This window comes from Aspergillus steynii (assembly GCF_002849105.1).
Source record: "Aspergillus steynii IBT 23096 chromosome Unknown P170scaffold_1, whole genome shotgun sequence".
NCBI classification, from domain to species: Eukaryota; Fungi; Ascomycota; class Eurotiomycetes; order Eurotiales; family Aspergillaceae; genus Aspergillus; species Aspergillus steynii.
Window position 1 is genome coordinate 808,885 of NW_020194398.1, and position 25,660 is coordinate 834,544.

Genomic DNA, 25,660 nt, shown 5'->3' on the forward strand with positions numbered 1-25,660 from the left:
GGACTACGACAGTCGTCCGACAGGCGAAACCCCCTGAGCTACGCCCATTCCAGCCCAGCGCAATAGTCACAAAGAGTTGAACGAGTGTTTCAATTTTTGGGGTCGGTCAAGAAGCAGCAAGCTTCAGGGTTCGGGCGCCGATCACCCAAAAATGCGCCGTCGAAGGTCGCCCGCTCCACTGCAATCCGGGGTTCGAAACACCCGATTTTAGAGGCATGGCAATCATCTGATACACGATGGAGCCCGGCGAAAGATAATCGAACGGGTCATGGAAGAAATTGGACGATCCACGGCCGGTGATGTGACTGCCCCCTGAGCGAATGGGACGATGCAGGGACCCATGGCAAAGCAGAAAACTGGACCCTTCGAGTAACCGACAGAAACACCGCGACAGGACACGATGGGGCTTGACCGAAACGGCACAGGGCTTGGCCGTATTCGTCTGATCGGATGTCTAGATTTGCATGTATTAGAATTATTGCGATGGGCGGACGAGCGACCCAAGGGTCGGAAAAACCGACCAGACTAGTGATGCCCGAAGTATAAACCGCGCAGCCATGTCGCCCGAAGGTTATAAGACATTGGTATCTCGTGTTTGAAAGGGGGCAAGTTGTTAAGTTGTCGTTGTCAAGTCCTTCGTTACCTGGTCATTCGTTCTCTGTTCCTTATATTTCTTGCAGTGCAAGTCGTCAGTATGGTCTTCCTGGCAATGGCTCTCCCTCCGGGGCCGATTCTGGACATCGCCGCCCCTAATATGTTGTTTCCGTTGCTTGCGATCGCCTTGGTATGTTCTGCCCCTCTGAGATGCAAGGAATGCAGCTGACAGGATAGATTCCGTGCCTCGCGCTTCTCCTTTTGCAGCTTCTTCCCAAGGGACCCGCCATCAACGGGGTTCCGGGATCGATCTTGGATCTTTTCGTCTGCGGTGTAAGTAGACTTCCTATTTCCTGAATGATACAGAATTCTAACACCTCCATAGATCGAAACCAAGTGGGCTTTCCTCTCTGGAAAGAGTGCCCAGCAATTCAATGCTCTCCATGACTCCTATGGAAAGATTGCCCGCTTTGCTCGCGGACAAGCCACGACCAACACCATCAAAGGGCTTCGCGGCATCTACGGCGCTTCCAGCAAAGGCAGTGCCTTTCTGAAGACCGGCTTCTACAAGAGCATCTCGCGCCGCAACATCTTCACGGCATCTGACCCCCACTACCATTCCAGCGTGCGCAAGCTCTTCGGCCCCTCGCTGACCCCGGGAAGTATGAGTGAGCACGCCGGCGTGGTGCGCGAATGCATCCTGCGCTTCCACGACGTGATCAATGAGAAGATCCAGAAGAACAGCACCCTCAGCCTGAACCAACTCCTCTATTGCCACTCGGTCGACACCGTGTCTGAGGTGCTCCTTGGCAAGCCCTTAGGCTGTCTCAAGCGCGGCAAGCCATACTTCTGGACCGAGCAACTGCCGCGAATCTTCTTCTGGGCCACGGTCCGCGACCAATTCGATGGCTCCGGCGTGCCCACCGTCATGAAATGGATGCTACGTCGGATCCTGCGCAAGGGAATCCGGGCCCGCAGCGAGGAGGCGCGCATGAGATTAATCAACGAGTAAGCCGGTCAAACTCTGATTGCGTTTCATCCCACGACTGACACACCCCACTAGGCAGTTGCACGCCTCGCATGGCCGCCGTGACATCATGGTGGAAGTGATGGAGCGCGCGGGCGAGAGCGACTTGCCGCAGGAGGAGATTGCCGAGAATTTCTCGGCCATCATGCTGGCGGGCTTCCACACGACCCAGAACGCCCTGTGCGCCGCCATCTACTTCGTCCTGACCCACCCGGAGGCCCACGCGAAACTGGTGCGGGAGTTACAGGCGTCCTTCTCCGGCGCCGACGACATGTCCGGCGAGGCCGTCCAGAATCTGCCCTACCTGAATGCCGTGATCACCGAGGCTCTGCGTCTCTACCCTCCCGTGCCCCTCGGTGGCCCGCGTGTTTCGAAGGGCGCCTACGTCGACGGCACCTACATCCCCGAAGGTGTAAGTTCTAAACTCTGGTCAAGATGTCGTGTTTCGGAATGAAACTAACGCACGTCTCACAGACGGAAATCTGCACCTCGCTGTTCGCCTTACATCATAACCCCGAGTACTTCAACGCGCCGTGGGAGTTCATTCCGGAACGCTGGACGGAGCCGGGATGTACGGACAAGAAGGAAGCCGTGCAACCGTTCCTGGTGGGCAGCCGGTCCTGCATCGCCAAGTACTTCGCCAAGCAGATGATGCAGCTGACGCTGGCGGGCTTCTTCCTGGACTTCGACGCCCAGTACGTGGGCCGGGTCAAGGATTGGCAGCGCGAGAGCCGGTGCTACGCCTTCTGGGAACTGCCCGATCTGAAGGTGAAGATCCAGAGACGGCAGGCGGCGAACTAACGAGAGAGGCTAGGAGGACTAGGGGGACTCAATTCTGGTAATTGGAGGCTGTCTATCACTCATTCTCTCCTTCATGTCTTTTTCTTTCCCTTTTCGGTTATGTAATTACTTTTTTCGTTGTGGGACGCCATTCAGGTTCCCACCTTTTCTGAGATATCCATTTGACCAATGACTTCCACAATTTCCAATACGAAGGGCATGAATCACGCAATCCGACAGTGGTAGAGTGAAAACTTTGATCGGACCCGGACATGTTAGAGAAGTCGTCCGGGCAGCGACAGGCTGTAGATCGCCGATAAGCACAACCTGAGGCACCCGGCATTAGGGCTGGCAGGCGCTAGTCCCGATGCGGATGGCTGCCCGAGGCCAGCAAACCTTAAGCATCTGCCATTTCTCTCTCACGACTTCTGCTTCTTCCTGTCGACTCATTTTTGAGTCTCCCTTCGCTGGGTCGCCCTGGCTTCCTCCCCTCTGATTGCTCCATCCATCAACGGTCGGGTCCATCCTGAAACAGGGTCTCTTTTCCGCTCCCTGCGTCCATCGTATTGCTTAACCCTTGTTTATCTGAAATAAGCCCCAAAAAACAGAACTGGGCCCGTCCACCTTCTCCCCGGCCCTAACCCGGCCCCAATATTGAGGTGCCATCATGTCGCACACTCGGTTTCCGACAGGTCTGAGAAGATCCCCCTGTGTGTCCGCTGAGCCGCTCCACTCGGCGTGCTACCCATGTGGCCAAAAAAACGGCAGTCGCAAGTCTCTTCCGCTCTGAGTAAAGGTCGCGGGAGATGAAGGGATGGATGCGATCTGCTGCACTCCACGGTACTGGGGACGTTGATCCCGTTCCTGGTCCGTGGGAGGCCTGTTGCTGGTCCAGGCTATTGCCATGCGGCCGTGGACGGCTCTGCAGATTGATTGTCGGCGGGCAAGGGGGAGGGGAAATGTAGAGGGGCACCGATCGTCCGTGTGATGCGTATATTGGCGGAATATTGAGAACCTCGGGTGTGGGTGTTGGATGTCAAGACCTGTCTCCTGTCGTGCGACCGGTCGCTCCTGTCCTGTCTGTTTCGATCGGTCTCTGTTCCTGCAGGGGTTTTGTTCCCGATTGATTCTCTCGACGGTGTTCTTCCGTCTTTGTGACAGGTCAGTCGGTGTCGCACTGTCGCAGCCTCCTCGTTGAGTAACATATACACGTCCTGTGTCTATTGCAATCCTACTCGTCCACTGCGACCGCGGGCAATGGCCCACTCGTGAAATGACAAACTGAAGTCGGAACTCGGGATTGAGCACATTCATTATGAAGTTGACGGAAGATATTCTGCTGAAGCCGCTGCCCAAGGTCTGACTGCTACATGGGTGTAGTACCTTTTGCAGGATTGGAATGACTGACACGCATTATAGTCTCCTGGGACGGACAGCACGGCTATCTCTTTATCTGATGAGGAGAAGGAGGTCCTTGATCGCCAGCTTCATGCGCCCGTGTCGAACATTGGCTTCTTCGGCATCTATCGGTATGCGAGTCGATGGGACCTCGCCATCGTCCTGGGGAGTTCGGTGTTCGCAATCGCAGGCGGTGCGGCACTGCCCATGTTTACAGTAAGTAGAGACTTTCATGTAAAGGACAATCCAGGACCAGACTGACAGACCAAGGTCCTTTTCGGAAACCTCACCTCCACGTTCCGCGACATCACCGCGCACCAAATCACTTACTCTCATTTCCATAACGAACTCACTAAGTACGCCGTCTACTTTGTCTACCTGGCTGTCGCCGAGTTTGTCACCATCTATATCGCGACCGTGGGATTCATCTACACGGGCGACCATGTCGTGCAGCGCATCCGGGTGGAATACCTGCGTGCCATCTTGCGCCAGAACATTGCCTTCTTCGATACTCTAGGCGCAGGAGAGGTCACGACGCGCATCACGGCAGACACAAACACGATCCAAGACGGGATCTCTGAGAAAGTCGGCCTGACATTAACCGGTCTGTCTACCTTCGTGACCGCTTTCGTTATCGCATATATCAAATACTGGAAACTGGCCTTAATATGCAGCGCAACGCTGGTCGCGGTGCTGGTGATCATGGGCGGATGTTCCACGGTAACCCTCATTTTTAGCAAACGGGCGATGGAGTCGCAGGGACGAGGGGCCAGTCTTGCGGAAGATATTCTGGACTCGATTCGCACGGTCATTGCGTTCGACGCGCAGGAGACTCTGGCTAAGAAGTATGAGTCTCATTTGAAAGACGCCGAGAAGCCTGGCATGAAGGCGCAGATTGGCTTCGGTATCATGGTCGGAGCGTTGCTCTGCGTTATGTATCTGAACTATGGACTTGGATTCTGGATGGGGTCGCGGTACCTGGTTGACAAGACCACGGATATCAAGGCCGGAGACGTCCTTACCATTCTGATGTCCATTATCTTGGGATCGTACAACCTGGGCAATGTCGCTCCCAATGGTCAAGCTCTGTCAAACGCTGTCGCAGCGGCGTCGAAGCTGTATAGCACAATTGACCGCCAATCACCGCTCGACTCTTCCTCCACTCAAGGAAAGACTCTGGAATACGTTCGCGGGAACATGGTATTGCAAAATATTCGACATGTGTATCCCTCGCGCCCCGAGGTCATCGTGGCCAACGACCTGAGCATCTACATTCCGGCGGGCAAAACCACCGCTTTCGTTGGTCCGTCTGGGTCTGGAAAAAGTACGGTCATTGGATTAATCGAGCGGTTCTACAGCCCAGTAGCAGGAGTCATTACTCTCGATGGTCACGATATTGAGAGTTTCAATTTGCGCTGGCTACGGCAGCAAGTCTCCCTGGTGTCTCAGGAACCACGACTATTCGCGACCAGCATCGCAGAGAATATCCGGTATGGATTGATCGGATCGAAATTCGAGACAGAGCCCGAGCGGAGAATCATGCGACGGATCAAGGACGCCGCTAGAATGGCCAACGCGCATGATTTCATCGAAGCCCTGCCGAACGGCTACAACACGAATATCGGTAGTTTCTCGCTCTCGGGAGGTCAGAAGCAGCGGATTGCAATCGCACGAGCCGTTGTCAAGGACCCCAAGATCCTCCTACTAGACGAGGCCACCTCCGCGCTAGATACTAAATCCGAAGGTATCGTGCAGGCAGCGTTGGACAAGGCGGCGAGAGGGCGAACAACGATCGTCATTGCCCACCGACTGTCCACGATCAAAGAGGCCCACAATATCGTTGTTCTGGTGGGCGGGAGTATCGTCGAGCAGGGTCATCATGCCCGTCTCATGGAGCACCGAGGGGTGTACTACGAGATGGTCCAGGCGCAGGAGATCAAGGAAAAGGAAGTCCCGCCACCGAAGCTAGCGACCTTCTTTCTAGACGATGACCCCTATCCTGACGGATACTCGGAATACAATGATGATGTTGAATTGAGGACCGGGAAGTCCGCGCGGCCAAAGTCCAGGCTGTCCATGTTTCTTCCCATGCAGCCGTATCAGAAGGAGAAGTTTTATTCTCTATGGGCTCTGTTCAAATTCATCTCGTCATTCAATCGGCCTGAGTGGCCCATCTTGATCCTGGGTCTTTGCATATCTATCCTCGCAGGCGGTATTCAGCCCTCCCAAGCCGTGCTATTTGCGAAGGCTGTCAGCACACTCAGTCTACCGCCATTCGAGTACGGGAAGCTTCGACACGATGCCAATTTCTGGTCGCTGATGTTCCTGATGATGGGAGTCATTACCTTCTTCCTCTACAGTATCCAGGGAACCTCATTCGCCTACGGGTCCGAGAAGATGATTTATCGCGCCCGAAGCCAGGCGTTTCGTGTGATGCTGCACCAAGATGTCTCGTTCTTCGACCGCGAAGAGAACACAACCGGCGCGTTAACAACCACTCTGTCGGCAGAAACCAAACAGCTGGCTGGTATCAGCGGTGTTACGCTTGGTACTATTCTCATCGTGTCGGTTAACCTGGTCGCCTCACTCACGGTCGCCGTGATCATGGGCTGGAAACTCGGCCTGGTCTGCATATCCGCTGTCCCAGTCCTGCTAGGATGCGGGTTCATTCGCGTATGGATGCTCGATCGGTTCCAACGCCGCGCCAAAAGCGCGTACCAGAAATCCGCCAGCTCGGCTTGCGAGGCGGCCTCCGCCATCCGCACGGTGGCGTCTCTGACCATGGAAAGCCAAGTCCTGCAGTCCTATCAGCTGCAGCTGCAGGACCAAATCAAGAAGGACATTCTGCCGATTCTCAAATCGTCTCTGCTGTATGCTAGCTCCCAGGCGCTGCCATTCTTCTGCATGGCGTTGGGCTTCTGGTATGGTGGAACGCTGGTCGGACATCACGAGTATACACTCTTTCAGTTTTACGTCTGCTTCAGTGAAGTGATTTTCGGCGCCCAGGCCGCGGGCACAATTTTCTCGCATGCTCCTGACATGGGGAAGGCTAAGCATGCAGCGACTGAATTCAAACGGCTCTTCGATGGCAAGCAGCTGAACCCAGGATCCAGCATGGGTCTTCCGGTCCCGTCCATGCGAGGCTCCATTCAATTCCGCGATGTGTCCTTCCGATACCCCACGCGTCTGGAGCAGCCCATCCTCCGAAGACTCAACATCACAGTGGAGCCAGGACAGTACGTCGCGCTGGTCGGGGCCAGTGGCAGCGGAAAAAGTACCATCGTTGCGCTGCTGGAACGGTTCTACGACGCCCAAAGAGGCGGCATCTTCGTGGACGGACAAAACATCTTATCACTAGACATAACCAACTATCGAAGTCACATTGCGTTAGTCAGTCAAGAACCAGCACTCTTCCAAGGGACAATCCGCGAGAACATTCTGCTCGGAAACAACAAGAAGCACGTTTCGGAGGTTGCTGTCACGAAAGCCTGCAAGGACGCCAACATCTACGATTTCATTATTTCCCTACCGTAAGGTCCCTCCCAATTTACCCAGCTTCTTCCCTGGCTAACTCGCAACAGACAAGGCTTCAACACCATCGTCGGCAGCAAGGGCGGGATGCTCTCAGGCGGGCAAAAGCAGCGAATCGCGATCGCGCGCGCCCTGATTCGCGACCCGAAGATCCTCCTGCTCGACGAAGCAACGTCCGCGCTGGACTCCGAGTCCGAGAAGGTCGTGCAAGCAGCGCTCGACAAGGCGGCACGCGGGCGTACCACAATTGCCGTGGCGCACCGTCTCAGCACGATCCAGCGCGCAGACCGGATCTACGTCCTGGAACAAGGAGAGGTGGCGGAGCATGGCACGCACAAGGACCTCTTACGGAAGAAAGGCCGGTACTATGAATTGGTCAATCTTCAGAGTTTGGGGTAGACAATAGCGCGAATGCACACGTGGGATGATCTTCAATGGCATTGGCAGGTGACTTGTAGTGGTAAACATGGCTAAACGGGGGTTGGTTTGGCATTTTCCTGCTTCTTCTTCTTCACTTCTAGTGTATACTTAATTAATGGCGCAAACTGGTTTGGTCTTAATACAACCACCTATGGTTCATGCACCTCTCAAACCATTCTTTATTTCGCTTATCTTGTCCGGGGCATAGAACCGACAAGGAAGGACTTCGGAAGCCCGCAACAGGTCGCAAGTCGGCTGCATATATCCAGTTTCGCGTTTCAACGCCGGCCAGGATAAAGTTAGCCCTAAACTGGACCCAAAAAGCAGTGAGACACGAACCGCCCGAAATTAAGCCGATCGGGCCTGATTTTCAGGCACGGCCTGTTCTTCCGTGGTTAGGACTAGGAAGAACGTCGGCAGTTGGCGCACTTCCTCGGCTGATCAACGGCCGTCAATCAATTCCTGACCAGACCCTGGTTCACTTTAGACTCTAGGGACGAGAATGCGTTGGGGCCGTCGCAGGGGTTGATCAATGCGGTAACGTCGTGTTTCCGATCTGCGGCGCTCCGGGACTAGTGAGCCCCTGGTGTGGTTTTGGGATGCGATGGTCTGAAACGCGCTCTGCGGTCTGCGTTTTTGGCCTCGGAGGCGGACTCGGAGTGATGTATCTACTTGGTCTTGGTTTGTGGGCTGGGGTTCTTGCGCTGCTCATGTGAAGGTATGCCGTCATTTGTTGTTTTGGTGGGAGTTGGTTCTGTAGGCAGAGATTTTCAGTCCCCGGGGCTGACAGACAGAAGCATATAAAGGAAGCAGCGTGTCGCGTTCGTTCTAGAGAATACTAGAAGAACTCAATCAATTCACTCTAAGCCATCATCTGTCTCGCTCGTCCGCTCGTTCTCTCTTTCTCTTTCTCGTCCTCTCTTTCATTATGAAGTTTAGTCTTTCGCTCGTGGCGCTGGCTGGTCTGGCTGCCTCTACTCCTGCTGGTCTTCAGGAGCGACAGCGTACGTCCCTGGTCTTAACCCATTACTATACATGCAGAGATGGAAGATGCTAACACCCCCAGTCTCCGGAGGAGGCAACGAACTCCGCGATGGCTCCTGCAAACCCATCACCTTCATCTTCGCCCGTGCTTCCACCGAGCCCGGTCTCATGGTCCGTTCCCTCGCTCCCCCATCCCATCTTCCTCCTCCCCATACCCCAACACCACCAGTACCACAGCACTAACACCTCCCAGGGGATCTCCACCGGCCCAGCCGTCTGCAGCGACCTCAAAAAGGCGAAAGCCGGACAAGTAGCCTGCCAAGGCGTGGGGCCCAAATACACCGCGGACCTGATGTCCAACGCTTTGCCCGACAACACGTCCCCCGCGGCGATCGAAGAAGCCGTGGGCCTCTTCAAGCAGGCTGCGTCCAAGTGCCCAGACACACAGATCGTCGCCGGCGGCTACAGCCAAGGCACAGCCGTCATGGACGACTCGATCAAGAAGCTCCCGGACGACATCAAGGACAAGATCAAGGGCGTGGTGCTGTTCGGATACACGCGCAATGCCCAGGAGCATGGCCAGATCGGCGACTTCCCTAAGGACAAGGTCAAGATTTACTGCGCGACGGGCGACATGGTGTGTGACGGGACGTTGATTGTCGGGCCTGCGCATTTCACGTATATCGCGAACACCGGCGAGGCGAGTAAGTGGCTCGAGGGCAAGCTGGATTCGAGTAGTTCGAGCTCCTCGTCTAGCTCCGGGTCCGGAAGCTCGACGTCGTCTGGGTCTGGATCTTCGTCGTCGCAGGCTGCGTCGTCGAGTAGCTCGGGGTCGAGTGATAGCTCTTCTTCTGGGTCGTCTGGTCTTGGGGGCTTGGGATCGTTGTTCGGTGGCGGCTCTGGCTCGAGTGATAGCTCTAGCGATGATTCTTCGTCTGGATCGTCTGGCGGTCTGGGATCTTTGTTCGGTGGTCGTTAAGATGCTTGGATGGGCAATGGGTTGAGGTTGAGGTGGAGGTTAGAGTGGGATGAGTGGGATGGTGGTTAGAGTGATTGATGTTCATGGCTTATGGTTAGATGGGTTTGTTTCTATGGTGCTAGGGTAGTTGGTGCTAGATTGGCTTTTGTATTTATTTCTATAGAGTGAACTGGTTTCTTTTCGATATTGGGTATAGAAAGAAAAAAAGAGAAAAAAAAAAAAAAAAAGGAAAATAACATGAATGAGGACAGGTACACGAAGTTCTCGACATAAAGTCATCTTTTTGAACAATGGTGGTTTCAGGTTATCATTGATTGTTCGCTATAATAATTTACGCTTAAAGGTCTTTGATTCTTATTGTATCCGTGAAGACGGTATTTTGATTCTTATTGTATCCGTGAAGACGGTATTTTGATTCGCAATAGACACCTAATCTAAAATGTGTGACACTTGATTGAGGAAATGAAACAATCCAATGCCTCTTCAGGGACTTATTCTCATGTTTGTGTGCTCGCAGTCCGTATGTCATCATAGGCAATTTTGTGACGATTCATTACATCCATGATTCTTCTACGGCTGCGTAGACCGTTATAACGCGGCATGTCTCGTTTTCCTTCGAGGATCAGAAGCTTGGTCCAATCAAACTCCGATAGCGACGAAGGACCAACCGTGACTTCCTCTATCTCAATCATCAGTTCTTGTGAAATGAAGCCACGGCAGTAGGTGCTGGGTAGCTTCCACCCCGTGGCTTCCAGAGTTACCACCATGTCGTTGAAAGGCAGGTGGTCCAGAATACATAATTTAAGCTCTAGCGGGAGATATGGTGACTCGACCGGCATGGTGGGTGTAGTTTGCTTCTGCGAATTGTCCAGCCGACACTCCTCGACGGCCCTCCTAAGCTCCGGGATCCATATTGGATCATACTCCGTGTATTCCAGCTCCGGGTTGGCATTCGGGTTCCAATAGGCATCAATACGACAAGGGCGATCTCTCTGTCGGCAGTAACCAAGGGTGAAACAGTAAGGGAATTCCAAACACCAATGAGAATATCTTCGGAGTCTGCGATCCAGTCCGAATGGGAACAGATCGGCATTCCACGCGACTCGCATGGCAAGCAACAGATTCTGGATATCACCTCGCACATCCTCCCCCATAATATACTGCGCAAACCGCCAGCAGCGGTCATGGATTGGAAAGCCGCGCTTACGTTTTGGCGCAGGCATAAGTGGTTCTAGCAGCAAAGCGGGAATAATAATCTCAGCGTCATGTAGCCACTCATCTATGCAGTACCGTTCCAAGCGGTCCCTATCGTATCCATTTGTGTTATGGCGATAGTACCTCCACTCGATATTCGGGTCGGGGGGGCAATAGAAATAGGACCCGTGGTATGCATCGATCACGCCAGAGCCGGTCAGACGGTATTCAGCTCTGAGACTATCATCCTTCCATTCAATGATAATGACGCGAAAGATGCTCAGCCACGCGCGAGGATTGCGTTCGTCGAAGATCTCAGCAATATTTGATGCTGGATCGGGGAAATGAAGGGGAGGCCAGCCAATCGGCATTCCACAAGCCAGACACTGACTTTCCATGGCAGCGTGTTCACCAGGACGGTGTCTTAGATTTCCATGACGTGCTCTTCGTTGGGAGGTCCGGTCAGTCATGGGGTCTTAACTGACAGCTTGGCTGCAGGTCAACTATCGGGTCAGAGGACGAACCGCTTGTTTCAATTCGTGCTGAGTGGTATCAGATCACAAAGGTATACCGTGAGCACGGCTGGCCCTCTGCACTCTTTGTTGGAGCATCCTAGGTTCTTATATGCATGTCCAAGGTGGGTATACCGACAAAGTCGAAGATTTGCCGGAGATCACCGTTTGGTGGCAGAATATGAGATAGCCAACGCGGTAAGGCACCATTTAATAGACTCAGTGGAAAGCTCCGATAAGATAGAACTGACAAGAATAGTTAGATGTATTCGTCATTTCTTCCTCTGTATGGGATCATAAGTCCTTTTTTGCAGTCAAGGTGAATACAGCAAAAACTCCATGTCTCATCTACACTGCTCGGCACCCGTTCAATTAAGTCTTGATATCGCCGAGCCCTGATTGGCGATATGCATATTCCTTGGTCCATTATCTTGCAGGTACTGTCGGCGAGACTTTGAATCAGCAAATACCTCTTTATCGGAATGACCTAAGTAATCCATATGACCAACCCCCTCAGGCCTGAAAGTCACAATTCATGTTTCATCGAAGTAGGTTCCATCCAGTCGTCTTTACCCAGCACCAAACGAAGCCGACTAGGTGAGCTTATCCCTCATACGAGACTCATTCACAGGAGCCAGAATACGACCTCCTTGGTCCGGCTTTCAACATATTTTGAATTGATATTACCCATCTACTAGTAACGATAGCACTATCATGCACGGATTCTCTTCAGCCATCGTACCTAATGCGCCTCCTGCAGAAGCAAACCCCTCACACTATGCCCCAATCGACACTCACTTCTCTATGGACAAGCTACAACTATAGGCCGACAAGCCCTTCCGCAGACCCCACACGGCAGATAACAACCCGTTATTACCACGCCAAGCTATCCAGACCGATCTCCGCCCTGCTCTACGCTGTCTCCATCTTGGCATGGGAGGACAATCTGCGGGGTAGTCCGCTGCATGACCCCAGATTCCCCAGGTTTGGAACTCTTCCGCGGTGATGTCGGGTAAAGGCCCAACGCCACCCGTGGCTACTCGGTTATGGTGGGGGTTGATAAAGGCTCTGCGTCTGGCTTGTTGAAGTCGATATTCTAGTCTGGGGCTTTCCAACTATATCTTCGACGATACCATAATGGCAACCACGCATACAAGATCATCGGAAGAAAAGGCCTCTGGGGCGGAGCATTTGGAGTCGATTCAGCAGGAGGGAAAGGATGATTCGCAGGATGTTGAGGCTAAGCGCGAGCCTGTGTATGGGATTGATGAAGCCCATCAGAAGAGGATCATGTATGCCTACTTTCACTATCCCCTTATTTATCTCTAGGAGGATTCCGCTAAAGATCTTTGTCTAGTCGGCGCGTCGACCGTCGTCTTCTCCCCATCCTCGGGCTCATGTACTCAATATCACTGATTGATCGAACAAACCTCGGCCTCGCACTCGTCGCAGGCATGCAGGAGGATCTTGGACTCGACGTGGGCCAACGATACACTATCATCGTGATGGTGTTCTTCGTGGCGTATATGTAAGTGGCGCCATTTACGTTCCCAATCCCATGGATTAAACACCGTCTGACCTTGAATGCAACCGTGTAGTGTTTTTGAGATCCCCAGCGTACGTAATACGATGCATCCAGTCGGCTGATGAACCCTAACAAGTTATCCAGAACCTTGTTCTTCCCAAAGCCGGTGCCGCGAACTGGCTGTCATTCCTCGGTGCCGGCTTCGGAGCGATCCTGATTGGAATGGGATTTACCACTAGCTGGTCTACAATGGCGGTTTGTCGGACGTTACTCGGGATGATGGAGGCAGGGTTTCTTCCAGGTTTGTGACCCTTGCGAAGTATGCCGCTGCCATGATACTTAACACAGTCAGGATGCACGTATCTTATCACTTGCTGGTACACACGCTTTGAAGTAGGGAAACGGCTAGCTGGGTTCTGGCTCATGTCTGTTGTGCTGAATGCGTTTGCTGCGATATTCGCGTACGCCTTAACTCTACTCAAAGGGACGCATGGATTAAATGGCTGGAGATGCAAGCGCCCTCATTTCCTCTGTCTAAAGATACCGCCCTTCTAATTGCCCATCTCAAACTAGGGATCTTCATCATCGAAGGCGCCATTACATGCGGCGTCTGCCTCATCGGCCGACTCATCATCGTCGACTTCCCACACAAAGCCGACGGGTTCCTCAAACCCGAGGAGAAACAATTCGTGATCGACCGAATCAACAACGATCGTGGCGACGCCGAAGAGGACAGCGTAACGTTCGAGCGCATCCTCCACCATCTCAAAGACTGGAAACTTTACGTCTGGGCCTTCAATCTCATGGCATCTACGCTGCCCGGCTACGCGTACAGCTACTTCAAAACCATCATTCTGATGGGCATGGGATTCTCAAACACAGAGAGCCAGCTTCTCAGTGCTCCTCCGTACATTCTCGCCGCCGCGACAACGTACCTGTCCGGCTGGTTGACAGACAAGTACCAGATTCGGGGACCGGTAATTGCCGTGCATCAGCTTCTCACGGCTGTTGGGATGATCATCACTGCGTATGGGCAGGTGAATGGAGCGAGGTACTTTGGGGTCTTTCTCGGTGCGTTATACATGTTCCTCTTCTTGTCGGCTTGATGCGATCGAATTCAAGATTAACCTGCGGACAGGCGTCGGTGTCCTTCAATTCTGCATTCCTGGAGTCTTGGCCTTTCAAGCAAACAACATCACGTCGCATTCCAAACGAGCCGTCGCGTCTGCGACGTGTCTGATCGGCGGGGGTTTAGGAGGCATCATCGCCAGCGTGGCGTTCAAATCAGACGAAAGTCCATACTATACGACCGGGATATGGGTGACATTTGCAATCACCATGGTCAGCATTGTGATGACTTTAGGTCTAGACTTTTATTTCTGGAAAGTCAACAAGAAGGCGAGAGAGAGTGGGCGCCCGCTCGAAGGAATGCAGGGATGGTATTACACGTTGTAGGTTCACACCGAGAAAAGGGCGAAGGCTCTCGTGGAAATGGCTCAACTGGGATATTTTGGATATTGACAACGCATTATACTGATTACTGCTACATCAACCGGGGTCCGAGTACGGAGTAGTTCACCGGTTTCATGACGTCTGGAGCTTGAACCCCTAGGCTAAAATTAGTAGCACTATAGTTCCGACAATTAAGCCACATCTCACAATCCTTGTCATGGCCCCAAGCATTATTAGCGTATCTGCACTCCGGAGTAAACGCTCGACTCCGTACGGATGGTGAATGCAGACAGCCCAAACTTGCATGATGAGGGTAGAAAGTGCAACATTCTGGCACAATGAGCTCATTTCTAACTTGATTGGCGCCGACCGATAAGAGCAATGTTCACTAAACAATTGAAAATAAATTATGTACTGCGGAAAAATGCGCGTTCCACACCGCATAAGCAAATTAACAACGTCATAACCTGCAAGGCATGCACGCCATCGAATCCTTCGCGGCTTCATCATCCCAACCAAACTGGAAGGACGCAGCGATCGGAACCCCGGCAACCACAACCCTTTAATCCCAGCCTCGGATCATCAAAATAGCTGCTGCAACAATATTCTAGAACAGTAAAGGGCCTTTCTCGGGATTGAACCGTCGGGATTCAAGTGGATCGCGGACGGGAACAAGTTCCACGATGGTTGTCTGATTATCGCCTCACTCGGAGACTTCAAAGGGAGAATTACCACATCATGCGGTGCGAAATGTATTGCGAACGGGCATTTGAATTGTTCCGTCGCGGAATTCGCTCGGAGACTTTCGAATTTTTCACGCGGCGGTGGATCCTGGTGGATCGTGTCTGGCACTAAATCAACGGTTATCTTCACAGTTCCATGGTTCAAGGTCCACGGCCCCGTTTATTCTTGCTGTTCTTCACCGTTTATCCGGTGGAAATCCTGTCGACGATACAGAAAAATCTGTTGTCAGTGTTGATTCGGAATAGAATGTTCCATGTGCTGTTCCACTTGACGGCATGGAAAGTGCTGGACGGGATTGCCTCGGAGTGTGATATGCGTATATAACCCCTGCCGGCTGCAAGATTCAGTTGTAGTTAATCAAACGGTTCTTCTGCAAACAATTTTATACACCCCTTCAAAATGAGCAGCGTCACCTACGAAGTTTTCCGCGGCTCCGCCGAGGGCAAGATCGTCCCTGACAAGGTCACCAGCACCCTCGGCCACAACGACGTCTTCATCGAGACCACCCACTCCGGTCTCTGCGGTACCGATGAGCACTACCTGAAGACCAACCAGGTTCTCGGCCACGAGGGTATCGGTATCATCAAGGCTGTCGGCGCCGGTGTCAACACCGTCAAGGTCGGCGACCGTGTCGGATACGGATACATCCACAAGATCTGCGCTACCTGCGACAACTGCGCCACCGGTAAGACCACCCACCTATGCCTATCACCAATCCGCAACACTAACCAAACCAAATACAGGCTGGGACCAGCACTGCCGTGACGTCCAGCAGTATGGCTTCCACGACTTCGACAACGGCTCGTTCAGCTACGGCACCGTCTGGGACGCCAACTGCGTCTTCCCCATCCCCGAGAGCCTGAGCTCCATTGACGCCGCGCCCCTCATGTGCGCCGGTGCCACCGTCTGGACCGTCCTCACCGAATACGGCATGCGCTCGACGGAACGCATTGGTATCATGGGTATCGGCGGTCTCGGCCACGTCGCCATCAAGCTCGCCGCCGCGATGGGTTACAACGTCGTCGTGCTGTCCAGCTCCGAGTCCAAGCGCCAGGAGGCCATGGAGTTCGGTGCCTCCGAGTACCACGTCTGGCGCTCCGGCGAGGAAGCCCCCAAGGACTTCAAGCCCCTTAAGCACCTGATGCTGTGCGGCAGCGCCGCCATCGACTACCCCTCGTGAGCATCCCTCCCTACCCATACCTTACCCCTACCAGAGTCACGAGTCGCTAACAATCGGTCCAGTCTCGTCCCCCTCATGGACACCCGCGGCTCCATCTACCCCCTCACCGTGGCCTTCGAGCCCGCTCAGGTCCCCATGCTCGCTCTTGTGCTGAAGGGCGTCCGCGTGCAGGGCTCCCTGGTTGCTTCTCGCGAGAGCATCCGCACTCTGCTTGAGTTCGCTGCCCGCAAGAACATCCTGCCCACGATCATGACCTTCCCGTTCACGACGACCGGTATCGAGGATGCCATGCGCACCCTCCGTGAGGGCAAGATGCGTTACCGTGGTGTGCTCGTCCGCGAGTAAATCTCATGACTTATGATGTTATTTAATATAGATTAGACTAGACGATAGAGTGACGATCAATAGACTGTACAATAATTTTCAGTGTTTTTGTGTCAGAGGTGGTAGGTATAGGTTTTGGAGAGTTGTAGGGATATATAATCTTGTAGCTGTATGGTGGAAGGCCCCACGAGTTGCTGATAAAAACGAGAATAGACGAATATGAGGAAACAAAACCTACACAATTATGGTCTATGCAGAGCCAGGCCATGGAGTTGTACTCTTATGACGCAGTCGATGATGCGATGCCCTAAACAAGGGCCCTAAATGCCCAATTGAGATATCACGCCACCAGACTTGCCTCAACCAACCAGAGACGAGTGGGACTTCGGGGTTTGCTGATATCTCACGTGACCTCACGTGGTGGAGCCCCGACACCCGCGAGACTCACTCATTCACCCCAACTGAATGGTTGCACCTTTGGATGAAATATCCCCGAGAGCCTTGTGCGACTTCGGGGTATTTATGAGGTCGTGCATCAAGAAAACTCGAGCCCATGACAAGGCAGGAAAGCCAAATTCTTATCCTAACTCTGGAACAGGAATAGAGGAAGCATTCCGCATTCACTGCCTCATGGCCAATTGGTGACGGTCAACAGGCCCACTCCGTGCGCTTAAGACGCCGTCGAACTCTAAAGTCGGGTCGACCTTCTCCGAGTCTCTTCCTCGCATGGCTTCACGTCGGTTCTTCTTGGCAGCCGGTGAAGAAGGATGTCGACGCTCCTGTCAATGCTCATACGGTAGCTATGTGACTCGACTTCAATGGCTATGAATAACCCTCAAGGTCAACTCATGTACTCACACTCTAGCTGATCACCCGGAATAATCATCTCTTCATCTTTGATAAGAGTTCACCAATCTGGCAGAGGCACCTGTCAGTACATGCAATCAAGCGTACGAACAGACCATGGCATCAGACGCAACACCCCAAACCAAGAAAGTCAAATCACGAAGTCATCACGGCTGCTCCAACTGCCGAAAGAGCCGACTCAAGTGCGACGAGCGAAAGCCAGTCTGCACGCGCTGCTGGCAAAAGGATCTCCCGTGCACACCCGACACCACGCTGAAATGGGAGTCGGATTTCCACAGTCGCGGACTGGCCTTCGGACGGACAGGCGTATGGTCCAAGGGCTCGTCACCGAAATCAGGACGCACAGTGGACCAGAATGTCTACTCTGCGTACCCCGCCATCGAGTCATGGAGCTTCCTACACGGTGACTTTGCCACGCTGAAGCGGCTATACGAGGCTGATCAGCTCGGCACAGAACCGTATCTGCTACCAGCTAGCAATGTGGGGGATCATGAGCTCGGCGGGTCTCTGGTGCCTGGCAGGCGGGTGGTAGATCGGATCGATCGGTTTGCTACCCAGGGTCCTCAGCGATCTCTGGCTCTATTCCCCGAACTGGATGGTCTGGGGAATAGCTTATTTTTCGACTACTATATTAAGCACATCTGCCCACGGACGATCTCGAGCCTGAAATCACAGTCTCCGTTCGCGACGGTTCTCCTTCCTTACTGTGCGTCTGCGTCGCCAACGGTGCTCAAGGCCATACAGGCGTTGGCGGCATGTCACTGGTCTCAAACGAACTCGACACATCAAGCCGTTGGTCTGCGCTTGAAGAACCAAGTCCTGAATGACCTCCGTCACATGATCAATAACACCGCGTTTGTTCTGTCGGCGGACCCGGAAGTCCTCGTGGTCATTATGATGCTGTGTATGTATGAGATCGTGGACCACTGCGACAAACGATGGATCGTTCACATGCAAGGCGCGAAGGATATCATTCGATTGCGGCGCCAACGGCTCATCAGCTCGACAGAGCACCCTGTTTCCTCATTCGCTGAAAGGTTCTTCGCCTTCCAGGACGTGATGGGGCGTACGGCATGCGCAAAAGCCGATCTCTTCGGACCGTCTTATTGGCGCGACAACGACCAGAGCATTGACCAGTGGATGGGATGCAGTCCAGAACTCGTGTCGATACTTTTCTCAATCATGGACCTGAGCAAGGCTCGAAGAGAGCTTGTTTCCGACTCAGATCAGGTCACGTTCAACATCAAAGCGTCATTATTGAACCAGAGACTGGGGAATCTAGTTCAAGAGCCGGATGACGCTGAGGATGAAACCTTGCGAACAGTCGCAGAACTGAAACACCTAGCCTGCCGAGTGTATTTGAATTGCGCATTGTACAACGCCAGACCCTCGACCTCGTTGATCAAAGACCACGTACGCAAGATACTAAAGACTGTCTTCATGTTCCTGGAACAAGGACTAGTGGTGAATGTGATGTGGCCCATCTTCGTCGCAGCCGTGGAGCTTGATCCGCTGGATGACGAGTTGTGGTCAGACGAGACAACAGGAACTCCAACATACGGTCGCGCTCTTGTGCTACGCGCTCTAGACGTCATGACGAAATCCAGCGTGTCAAGCGTGTCGCGCACGCGTGCAGTGATCAACAAAGTCTGGCAAGCCCGGGATTTTGACCTCATGAAGTCTTCCGACAAAGGCAGTTCCTGCGCGCTGGGATACAACGACTGGGAATGGTATGTCGTTCCAGTAAGCGATGCGCTGAGTTTGGCTTAAATACATGACCTCACTAGCCGAGGAATTCGAAAGATTCGCGATCGCTGGGTTTTGTCCAATGCAAAATTGGGCCATCACGGGTTCTGTGTTCCGTGACAACACTATGACGCCTTAGCCCTAGAAGACGAGCTTATAGGAATATCGGCCGAACGCATAGACACGACAATGTCGATTGAAAAATTGAATTTGGTCTTGGTTAAAAGATTTCAGCTTCCTATCGCCTTCCTCACAACCAAGCCCCATGCCGCAACCGCCTACTGAACATCCGAGCTCCGACACAGGAATCGTGCTGGGGCTCGGTACCCTTCCAGCTGAAATACATTTAATGATCGTTGAGCATTTGCCACTTCTGAGCAAGGCTTCCCTCGCCCTTACATGCCGAATTCTCTACCAAAGATTCGGGGACATCCTACAAGATGAACTTTTATGTCGCCCCGGAAAAAGAGTTATTGGCATATCAAACGACCCCCTGAGTGACCTTTATGCTCTGAGAGCTCAGTTCCTACATCAGATCGAAGATAAACGGTGGCTATACTGCGCTGGATGCAAAAAGATCCATCCCGAGGGGCATTTCTCATTGAAAATGAAGCACGAACCGGCCTGTGACCGCACATGCCACAAGGTTATGGGTGTTTTTGAGCCGTGCCGTTGCCTTTCATTGACATACTTTGATCGCCTGCAACTAGAACGGTTTCTCAGAACCGGGGAAAAAGAAAAATTATCCCGGCCAATCCAGCAAGCTTTTGCGTAAACGGGTTCCTACCTTTAATATCCATGTCCCATAACAAAGTATAGAAATGTCTTGCTCACGACTACAGTAACCGCGAGGCTTTGGGAGGACGGGTGGCTGGCAATAAACAGATGATATGAACACCGGAGCCTGTTGGCGAGAAATAAAAATATCCATGCTGTATTTATCTCTTGACGTCTTGGAGCTGAAACACACCCATTGGAGCCACCATGATTATCAAACCTGTAAGAGGTGCGACACAAGTCAAAGTGTATTTTACTGCTTGCGCATTCATTCACTGTTCTTGTCCGAAAAGGTTGACTCTGAAAATTTTCATCCTTTCACTGCCAGTGTTGTTTCTCCCCACTACTTTCCCCTTACCTTCACAATTTTCAACTCTCACTCCACCCACTTTCTCACCTTTCCACCTCACCTTCCAGTCGCATCCCCATACCCATTCTCTTTTTTTCCCTTCGCCGACATCTCACAGCTGATGTTTCATAGCCAGAAGTGTTTCTTGTAGCACAGACTCTTGTGTGTTTCCTTTTGACTCTCTTTTCAGCGATCAGTTTTCACTTTTTTAGGCAGTCAATCACCTCACTTCTCGCTCAGTCTGTCTTCCGCACCACCTCCATCCCGCCACTGTTTCCAGCATGGACGGCCAAGATCCGGAGCCAAAGAGGCTGAAATCTTCCGAAAAGAAATGCTCGGCGTTCGGAAGTCCGGCATGGATCGCTACCTTTAACAACTCGATCGCCCTGGCAAGAAAGACTTGTGACGAAAAACGAGCCGAGTGGACCATTCGCACACCGGATACACCTACCCCGACAGACATCCCATGGCGACCAGACATGCCATCACCATCGCAAACCTACCTGAACCACCCCCAGTATTGGTGCTACTTTGGCGACGAGTGGCTCGGGAAGAGGGATATGCCCCCAGATCACGCAAAACTGAGCGACTCATGGGTTTGTCGTGTGCTGGCCAGTGAGAAAAAACCAACTGGTAAGACGAAAATTACGGCTGCCTATCGTGGCAAGGCCTGGAAGGCCGATTTTGATCAGAATGGCACCCTGCGCACGACTCGTTTCCCCCGAGGAAAGCCCGTTATAGTCTACCATGGCGGCAAGAACTTCATTCCTGTTGCCAAATACTATTATGTTCTATGCGGCGAAGAATGGGGCTTGAAGTTCGCAGCGTGGCTCATCAACGGCGTCCCTGCTGGCGGAAAGAAAGCCGCTAATCTTTCACCAAACATCGTGTCTATTCCTCCCGGACTTCTTACAGCAAGCTCAATCCCTCCCCGTCCTGGCCAAGACTCGACCGTGTCGCACTTTTTGATCCCATCAAGCGCACGAGACTACTCCAATTGTGATCTTTTCGGCATGACAGAATATCCTCACGTTCATGTAGCAAGGAACCTGATTAGGTTGACCAGAGCATTAAAAGATAGTATTAATGTATAGGTTGAAGAATCTCCAAGCAAGTTAAAATGGTGATGTTTGCCTGAGGCAAGCATGGAGAGTAAAGATGACGGCATACTTCGGTCTGTGTAGTAAGAATGTCGACATACTATTGAAAAGTCGCCACGAAGGAAAGAACTATGAGTCACTCGAACAAATTTTCTTCCTCCTGCACTTTGGCATCGTTTTGTCAAAAAGCGAAAGAAGACATTCCATTCAAAGTCTATACCAGTTACAAGAACTCTTCTATCCTAGTTACAAGATCTTTTCTATCCTCTTCTCTCCAAGTCACAAGAACTCTTCTATCCACGTTACCCAAAATGTCAGACTCGGAGAGCATGCCTCCTCTATACGTCCCAAAAAAGCGCAAGGCGGAAGAACTTGCAGATCTTCGCAACGAGAAACGGCAGCTCGAACTCGAGGCGAAGGATGCCCAAAAGAAGCTAAAACCTCGGGGTTCTTTCGACGCGGAATTCTGGACAACGGCGACGGAAGTCGAGTCACTACATCTTCGAAAAACCAGAGTCGTGTCGGACATCTCCATCTCAGAGTTTCAAGGCAAAACGTCGGATTGGGAAAGAACTGATGTGGCAAGAAACCTCTTTGAGCAAATAAGGGCTCAAGAATACCGAGTTAGGAAGTTCAAGGCCCAGAGCGAGCAGCTTTCTCAGAATAGCCGGACACGACGCTTTTGTGCCAGCTTCATGAAGCTTTTTACCACGAGTACTTTAGGTTTGGGTGCCAAGGAGCGGGCTGGAGCCGGAAAGCGGGATTCGAGCGAACAAAGCTGTTTTCGTGCCGAATTGATGTTACAATACAAAAGCATGCACGACACGCAGGACTTTGCCTGGTGTCCTATCCTAGGCGAATATGTGGAAGTAGAATCTGTTACGGCTTCCCATCTCTTCTCATATAAACACGGACAGGCAACTATGGATGCCATATTTGGCAAGACATCACCACCAGAACTCTTCTCGGCCAAAAATGGCTTGATAATGTGTTCCAAAATTGAGAAGGTTTTCGACTCGGGAGCAATTGTGATTGTCCCCGATATACCAGAAAGGCCACTACGATCAGCGCTCCAAGAATGGATTCAGAAGGAAACTCGCGATTACAAAACCAAAATCATCGATCCAGCAGGATTGAAGATGGAAAAGGATATTATAGCTATTGGAGGTCTAAAGTGGAAAGATCTTGATGGGAGGAAACTCCAGTTTAAAGGCGATTTTAGACCTGCCGCACGATACCTGTATTTTCACTACTGTTTACAAATCCTAAGAAGGGCCTGGCGTGCTGGTCCTGGGCAGCATGCAGCCTTCACGCTGCAGGAAGAACTAGGAAAACCAGTTTGGGCCACTCCGGGCCGCTACATTCCCAGGAATATGTTGTTGGCTTTCGTCGAAGAGCTCGGACACAGATACTACGACAGTATTATTATAGGGGCTACCAGAAGGAGAGGGAGACCGGGCATCCTGATGGATGCAGCTGCGGCGCAAATCGCGAACAAGGAGGAGGACAAGGAAGATGTCAGTGACACAGACAGTGGGAGTGAAGATTGAGGTTCAGGCATTTATTAGCGAGCCAGTATAAGTTTCCAGCCGCAAAGACTCAGCAAGATTGATGTTAATTATCATTATTGTTTACTCTAAATCGAAACAAACTACCATGACAAGAACGAAGTTAGCAGCCATATGACTCATAATGTATAGTGATACGATCTTAATACTTCCAGAGATGGCTTGCTCACAATCACAGTCAACGTGTGGCTTGAACAAGATGGACTGCTGAGAATATGGGCTGCGCATGTTGCGAAAATCAGTGGTCCTTGGCCAGCGACAACAGCCAACGTGCGGGGCCAAAACATTAAGACCTTGACTTTGGAAAACAATCACCCGGGGACCAGGAATCCTGAAACTTGTTCGACGTGCGGCAAAGTGAAGCACGCAATACAGCATGTACCGTGTACCCAGACCCACGGCATTTATTATCGTGTCGAAATTCTGCGCAAGCTAGGCTTGAAAGGTGACACTCGCCCTTGGCCTCGGGATCTGAGGTGCTTGCTACACCAGTTCTGGGAAGACAAAACATGGTGTTCTATTGATCAGCGGCCATTCTCATGGCCATACACGGTCTGTAGTGACGACCCTGAAACAACAGTAGCATTTACAGACCTGTATCAACCGATACAATGGGGAATGGGATTATAAACAATTCAATTAAACATCCTGGTTACACCTGCAAACCACTCCAGTCCCAGGCTCTCTGCCGCTCTTTTTTCAAGGTTGAGATATCCCACTTTTCAACTTTCTCTGGTAGCTCTGTCGTCCAGTGGCTCGCGGAACAAGCGAAAAACACCCGCAACGCATCTTTAATGCACAGCTTCCCTGAGACTGTCTTGGGAACTTGTTCATGATCTTGCAGAACGTAGAGCAATGTAGGGAGTTTATACATCGGTAGATTGGAACTGAGATTCTTCCTCAAAGCTTCGAGAGCCAGATTCTCAAAACCAGACTTCAATCGAATCAGCGCCCCAACTCGCGTCTGGGCCTCAGAGTCGGGAACGGCGAGGATGTGCGCTTCGTCCACGTATGGGAGCTGGGCCACTGCTGATTCCACTTCAATGAGGGGGATAGCTAATCCGAAAAACCGTGCAACTTGAGCAATGATTAGAAGTTTGATAGCGAAAGGTCAAAGGAGTGCTTACAATCGGTTTTCGCCCGGCCGCCGATAATATAGCATCCATCGTCGCGGATATAAGCCATGTCACCTGATCTGAAATAACCCTGGTCGAATGCCTTTTGTGTCCAGTCCTCGTCGTTCAGATACCTAAACCTTTTAGCAGTCCTCCGACGAAAACGATGTTCGATGAATGACTCACCCCGCAAACATCGTGGGAGTTTTCACCAGAATCTCACCCTCCGTCCCATTGGACAACTTGATCTCCATCTCCGGTAAAGGTTTGCCAATGCAGGCCTATTCCGTTAGCAACTATCTCCTTCTCTTCAACCCCGGGACAAGAACGTACATCATGATCCACCACATCCGAGCTCGTCGAAGCAACAACCGTCCCAGCCTCGGTACTAGCATACGCAACCTCCAGTGCCCTCCCATCCAGCAAACCCTCCCAGAACGCCTTCACTACGGGCGGCGGCATCCAGCCGACGCTCTGCACCACCCTCAGCGCCCTCAACCCGCGCCAATACTCGCTCAGTTCATCCTCCGGCAGCTTGCTCAGCGAGTTCTCATAATACAGCATCAGCTGCCGCCACTCCCTCGCCGCCGTGGTGAGTATGGTAATATCGCCTTTGCGAATCCGCTCCCATACAACATCAGACCGAGACGACGTCGTCTGGTCCATGATTGCAATCTTGCCACCGCATCGAAGCATCTCGATAATTCGGCGCATAGATCCAATCCATGCGACAGGCCGATGGAGAAGGAATACATCTGTTGAGAAACAGCGTTCCGCGAAGCCTTGGCCTGAGTAGAAGAAGCGGCGGGTGTGGATGACGCCTTTAGGCGCGCCTGTGGTGCCCGAGGTGAAAAGGAGGAGGGCGGGGCGTTCGGACGAGAATGTGATTGAGTCGTTGATTGTAAGCTCATCGACAGAGAGTTGGGTAGTGCTTGAAAGAGATGAGTGAATTGGAATGTGTGGGATCACAGAGTCGATATGGGCTGTGCCTTCGTCGTATTCTTGGATTGCGGTGGCTAGGGAAAGTTGCCCAGATCCGACGAGAAGGCAGGTCGGCTTCCATCGAGAGATCATGTCGAAGCCCTCTTCTGGGAGGATGCCAGTGGCTGGGTAGTATATTAGCCCTGTGCAATAAGATACAGTTGGAAATGGCTACTTACAGAATGGAATGACCGCCGCACCAAGAGCAACAATTGCCACGATTGCTACCACGTACTCGTAGCTCCCGGGTGCCAGAACACCGATGTAAACGCCATCTTCGCGGATCAGTCCATTGGGGTCGAGGAGGTTGTGAGGGAGGTGATGGCGGATCGTTTCTCGAAGAGTGACAACGTCTTGCATTAGCTTTCTGTAGTCTGCTTGAATGTCAAGGGTAGCATCGTCAATGATCCTGTGTGGGTATGTCTTTGCATTCTCAACAAGTTTGAGGAAAAAGGGATCGTTTGGAAACGAAAGACGAGTCTGCGAACATGCTGGTTCTACGGGTAGAGGCAT

The 25,660-nt window shown here is 52.2% G+C and overlaps 10 protein-coding genes across 10 annotated transcripts; 8 read left to right on the forward strand and 2 right to left on the reverse strand.

The window, feature by feature from the left end:
• Positions 1-694: 694 nt before the first annotated feature.
• On the forward strand, positions 695-2,422 carry P170DRAFT_469349 (benzoate 4-monooxygenase cytochrome P450; the record flags this gene model as incomplete). Its single annotated transcript, XM_024852622.1, has 5 exons — positions 695-784; positions 832-927; positions 980-1,602; positions 1,658-2,033; positions 2,096-2,422. The coding sequence occupies 5 exons, from the start codon at positions 695-697 to the stop codon at positions 2,420-2,422; spliced, it is 1,512 nt and encodes a 503-aa protein (XP_024709166.1).
• Positions 2,423-3,716: 1,294 nt separating this feature from the next.
• P170DRAFT_451829 (putative ABC multidrug transporter) lies at positions 3,717-7,899 on the forward strand (the record flags this gene model as incomplete). The annotated part of the gene is made up of 4 exons (XM_024851225.1): positions 3,717-3,758; positions 3,821-4,015; positions 4,070-7,329; positions 7,381-7,899. 4 exons carry the CDS (start codon positions 3,717-3,719, stop codon positions 7,727-7,729), a joined length of 3,846 nt encoding a protein of 1,281 aa, XP_024709167.1. The 3' UTR covers positions 7,730-7,899.
• A 779-nt stretch (positions 7,900-8,678) lies between these two features.
• Positions 8,679-9,840, forward strand: P170DRAFT_396811 (cutinase family protein; the record flags this gene model as incomplete). The annotated part of the gene is made up of 3 exons (XM_024846137.1): positions 8,679-8,754; positions 8,817-8,905; positions 8,988-9,840. The coding sequence occupies 3 exons, from the start codon at positions 8,679-8,681 to the stop codon at positions 9,711-9,713; spliced, it is 891 nt and encodes a 296-aa protein (XP_024709168.1). The 3' UTR covers positions 9,714-9,840.
• Positions 9,841-10,210: 370 nt separating this feature from the next.
• P170DRAFT_469352 (uncharacterized protein) lies at positions 10,211-11,305 on the reverse strand (the record flags this gene model as incomplete). The annotated part of the gene is made up of 1 exon (XM_024852623.1): positions 10,211-11,305. One exon carries the CDS (start codon positions 11,303-11,305, stop codon positions 10,211-10,213), a length of 1,095 nt encoding a protein of 364 aa, XP_024709169.1.
• Positions 11,306-12,816: 1,511 nt separating this feature from the next.
• P170DRAFT_347749 (MFS general substrate transporter) lies at positions 12,817-14,399 on the forward strand (the record flags this gene model as incomplete). The annotated part of the gene is made up of 6 exons (XM_024843649.1): positions 12,817-12,947; positions 13,018-13,036; positions 13,089-13,245; positions 13,297-13,476; positions 13,518-14,015; positions 14,083-14,399. 6 exons carry the CDS (start codon positions 12,817-12,819, stop codon positions 14,397-14,399), a joined length of 1,302 nt encoding a protein of 433 aa, XP_024709170.1.
• Positions 14,400-15,131: 732 nt separating this feature from the next.
• Positions 15,132-16,665, forward strand: P170DRAFT_482017 (NAD(P)-dependent alcohol dehydrogenase; the record flags this gene model as incomplete). Its single annotated transcript, XM_024853874.1, has 3 exons — positions 15,132-15,825; positions 15,884-16,316; positions 16,383-16,665. Exons 1-3 carry the CDS (start codon positions 15,540-15,542, stop codon positions 16,663-16,665), a joined length of 1,002 nt encoding a protein of 333 aa, XP_024709171.1. The 5' UTR covers positions 15,132-15,539.
• A 743-nt stretch (positions 16,666-17,408) lies between these two features.
• On the forward strand, positions 17,409-19,281 carry P170DRAFT_451832 (Zn(II)2Cys6 transcription factor; the record flags this gene model as incomplete). Its single annotated transcript, XM_024851226.1, has 2 exons — positions 17,409-17,969; positions 18,033-19,281. Exons 1-2 carry the CDS (start codon positions 17,608-17,610, stop codon positions 19,279-19,281), a joined length of 1,611 nt encoding a protein of 536 aa, XP_024709172.1. The 5' UTR covers positions 17,409-17,607.
• Positions 19,282-20,664: 1,383 nt separating this feature from the next.
• Positions 20,665-21,477, forward strand: P170DRAFT_469356 (uncharacterized protein; the record flags this gene model as incomplete). Its single annotated transcript, XM_024852624.1, has 1 exon — positions 20,665-21,477. The coding sequence occupies one exon, from the start codon at positions 20,665-20,667 to the stop codon at positions 21,475-21,477; it is 813 nt and encodes a 270-aa protein (XP_024709173.1).
• A 188-nt stretch (positions 21,478-21,665) lies between these two features.
• Positions 21,666-23,033, forward strand: P170DRAFT_396820 (HNH endonuclease signature motif containing protein; the record flags this gene model as incomplete). The annotated part of the gene is made up of 1 exon (XM_024846138.1): positions 21,666-23,033. The coding sequence occupies exon 1, from the start codon at positions 21,795-21,797 to the stop codon at positions 23,031-23,033; it is 1,239 nt and encodes a 412-aa protein (XP_024709174.1). The 5' UTR covers positions 21,666-21,794.
• Positions 23,034-23,703: 670 nt separating this feature from the next.
• P170DRAFT_504763 (ANL family adenylate-forming protein) lies at positions 23,704-25,660 on the reverse strand (the record flags this gene model as incomplete). Its single annotated transcript, XM_024854226.1, has 5 exons — positions 23,704-24,128; positions 24,179-24,300; positions 24,353-24,447; positions 24,500-25,272; positions 25,327-25,660. 5 exons carry the CDS (start codon positions 25,658-25,660, stop codon positions 23,704-23,706), a joined length of 1,749 nt encoding a protein of 582 aa, XP_024709175.1.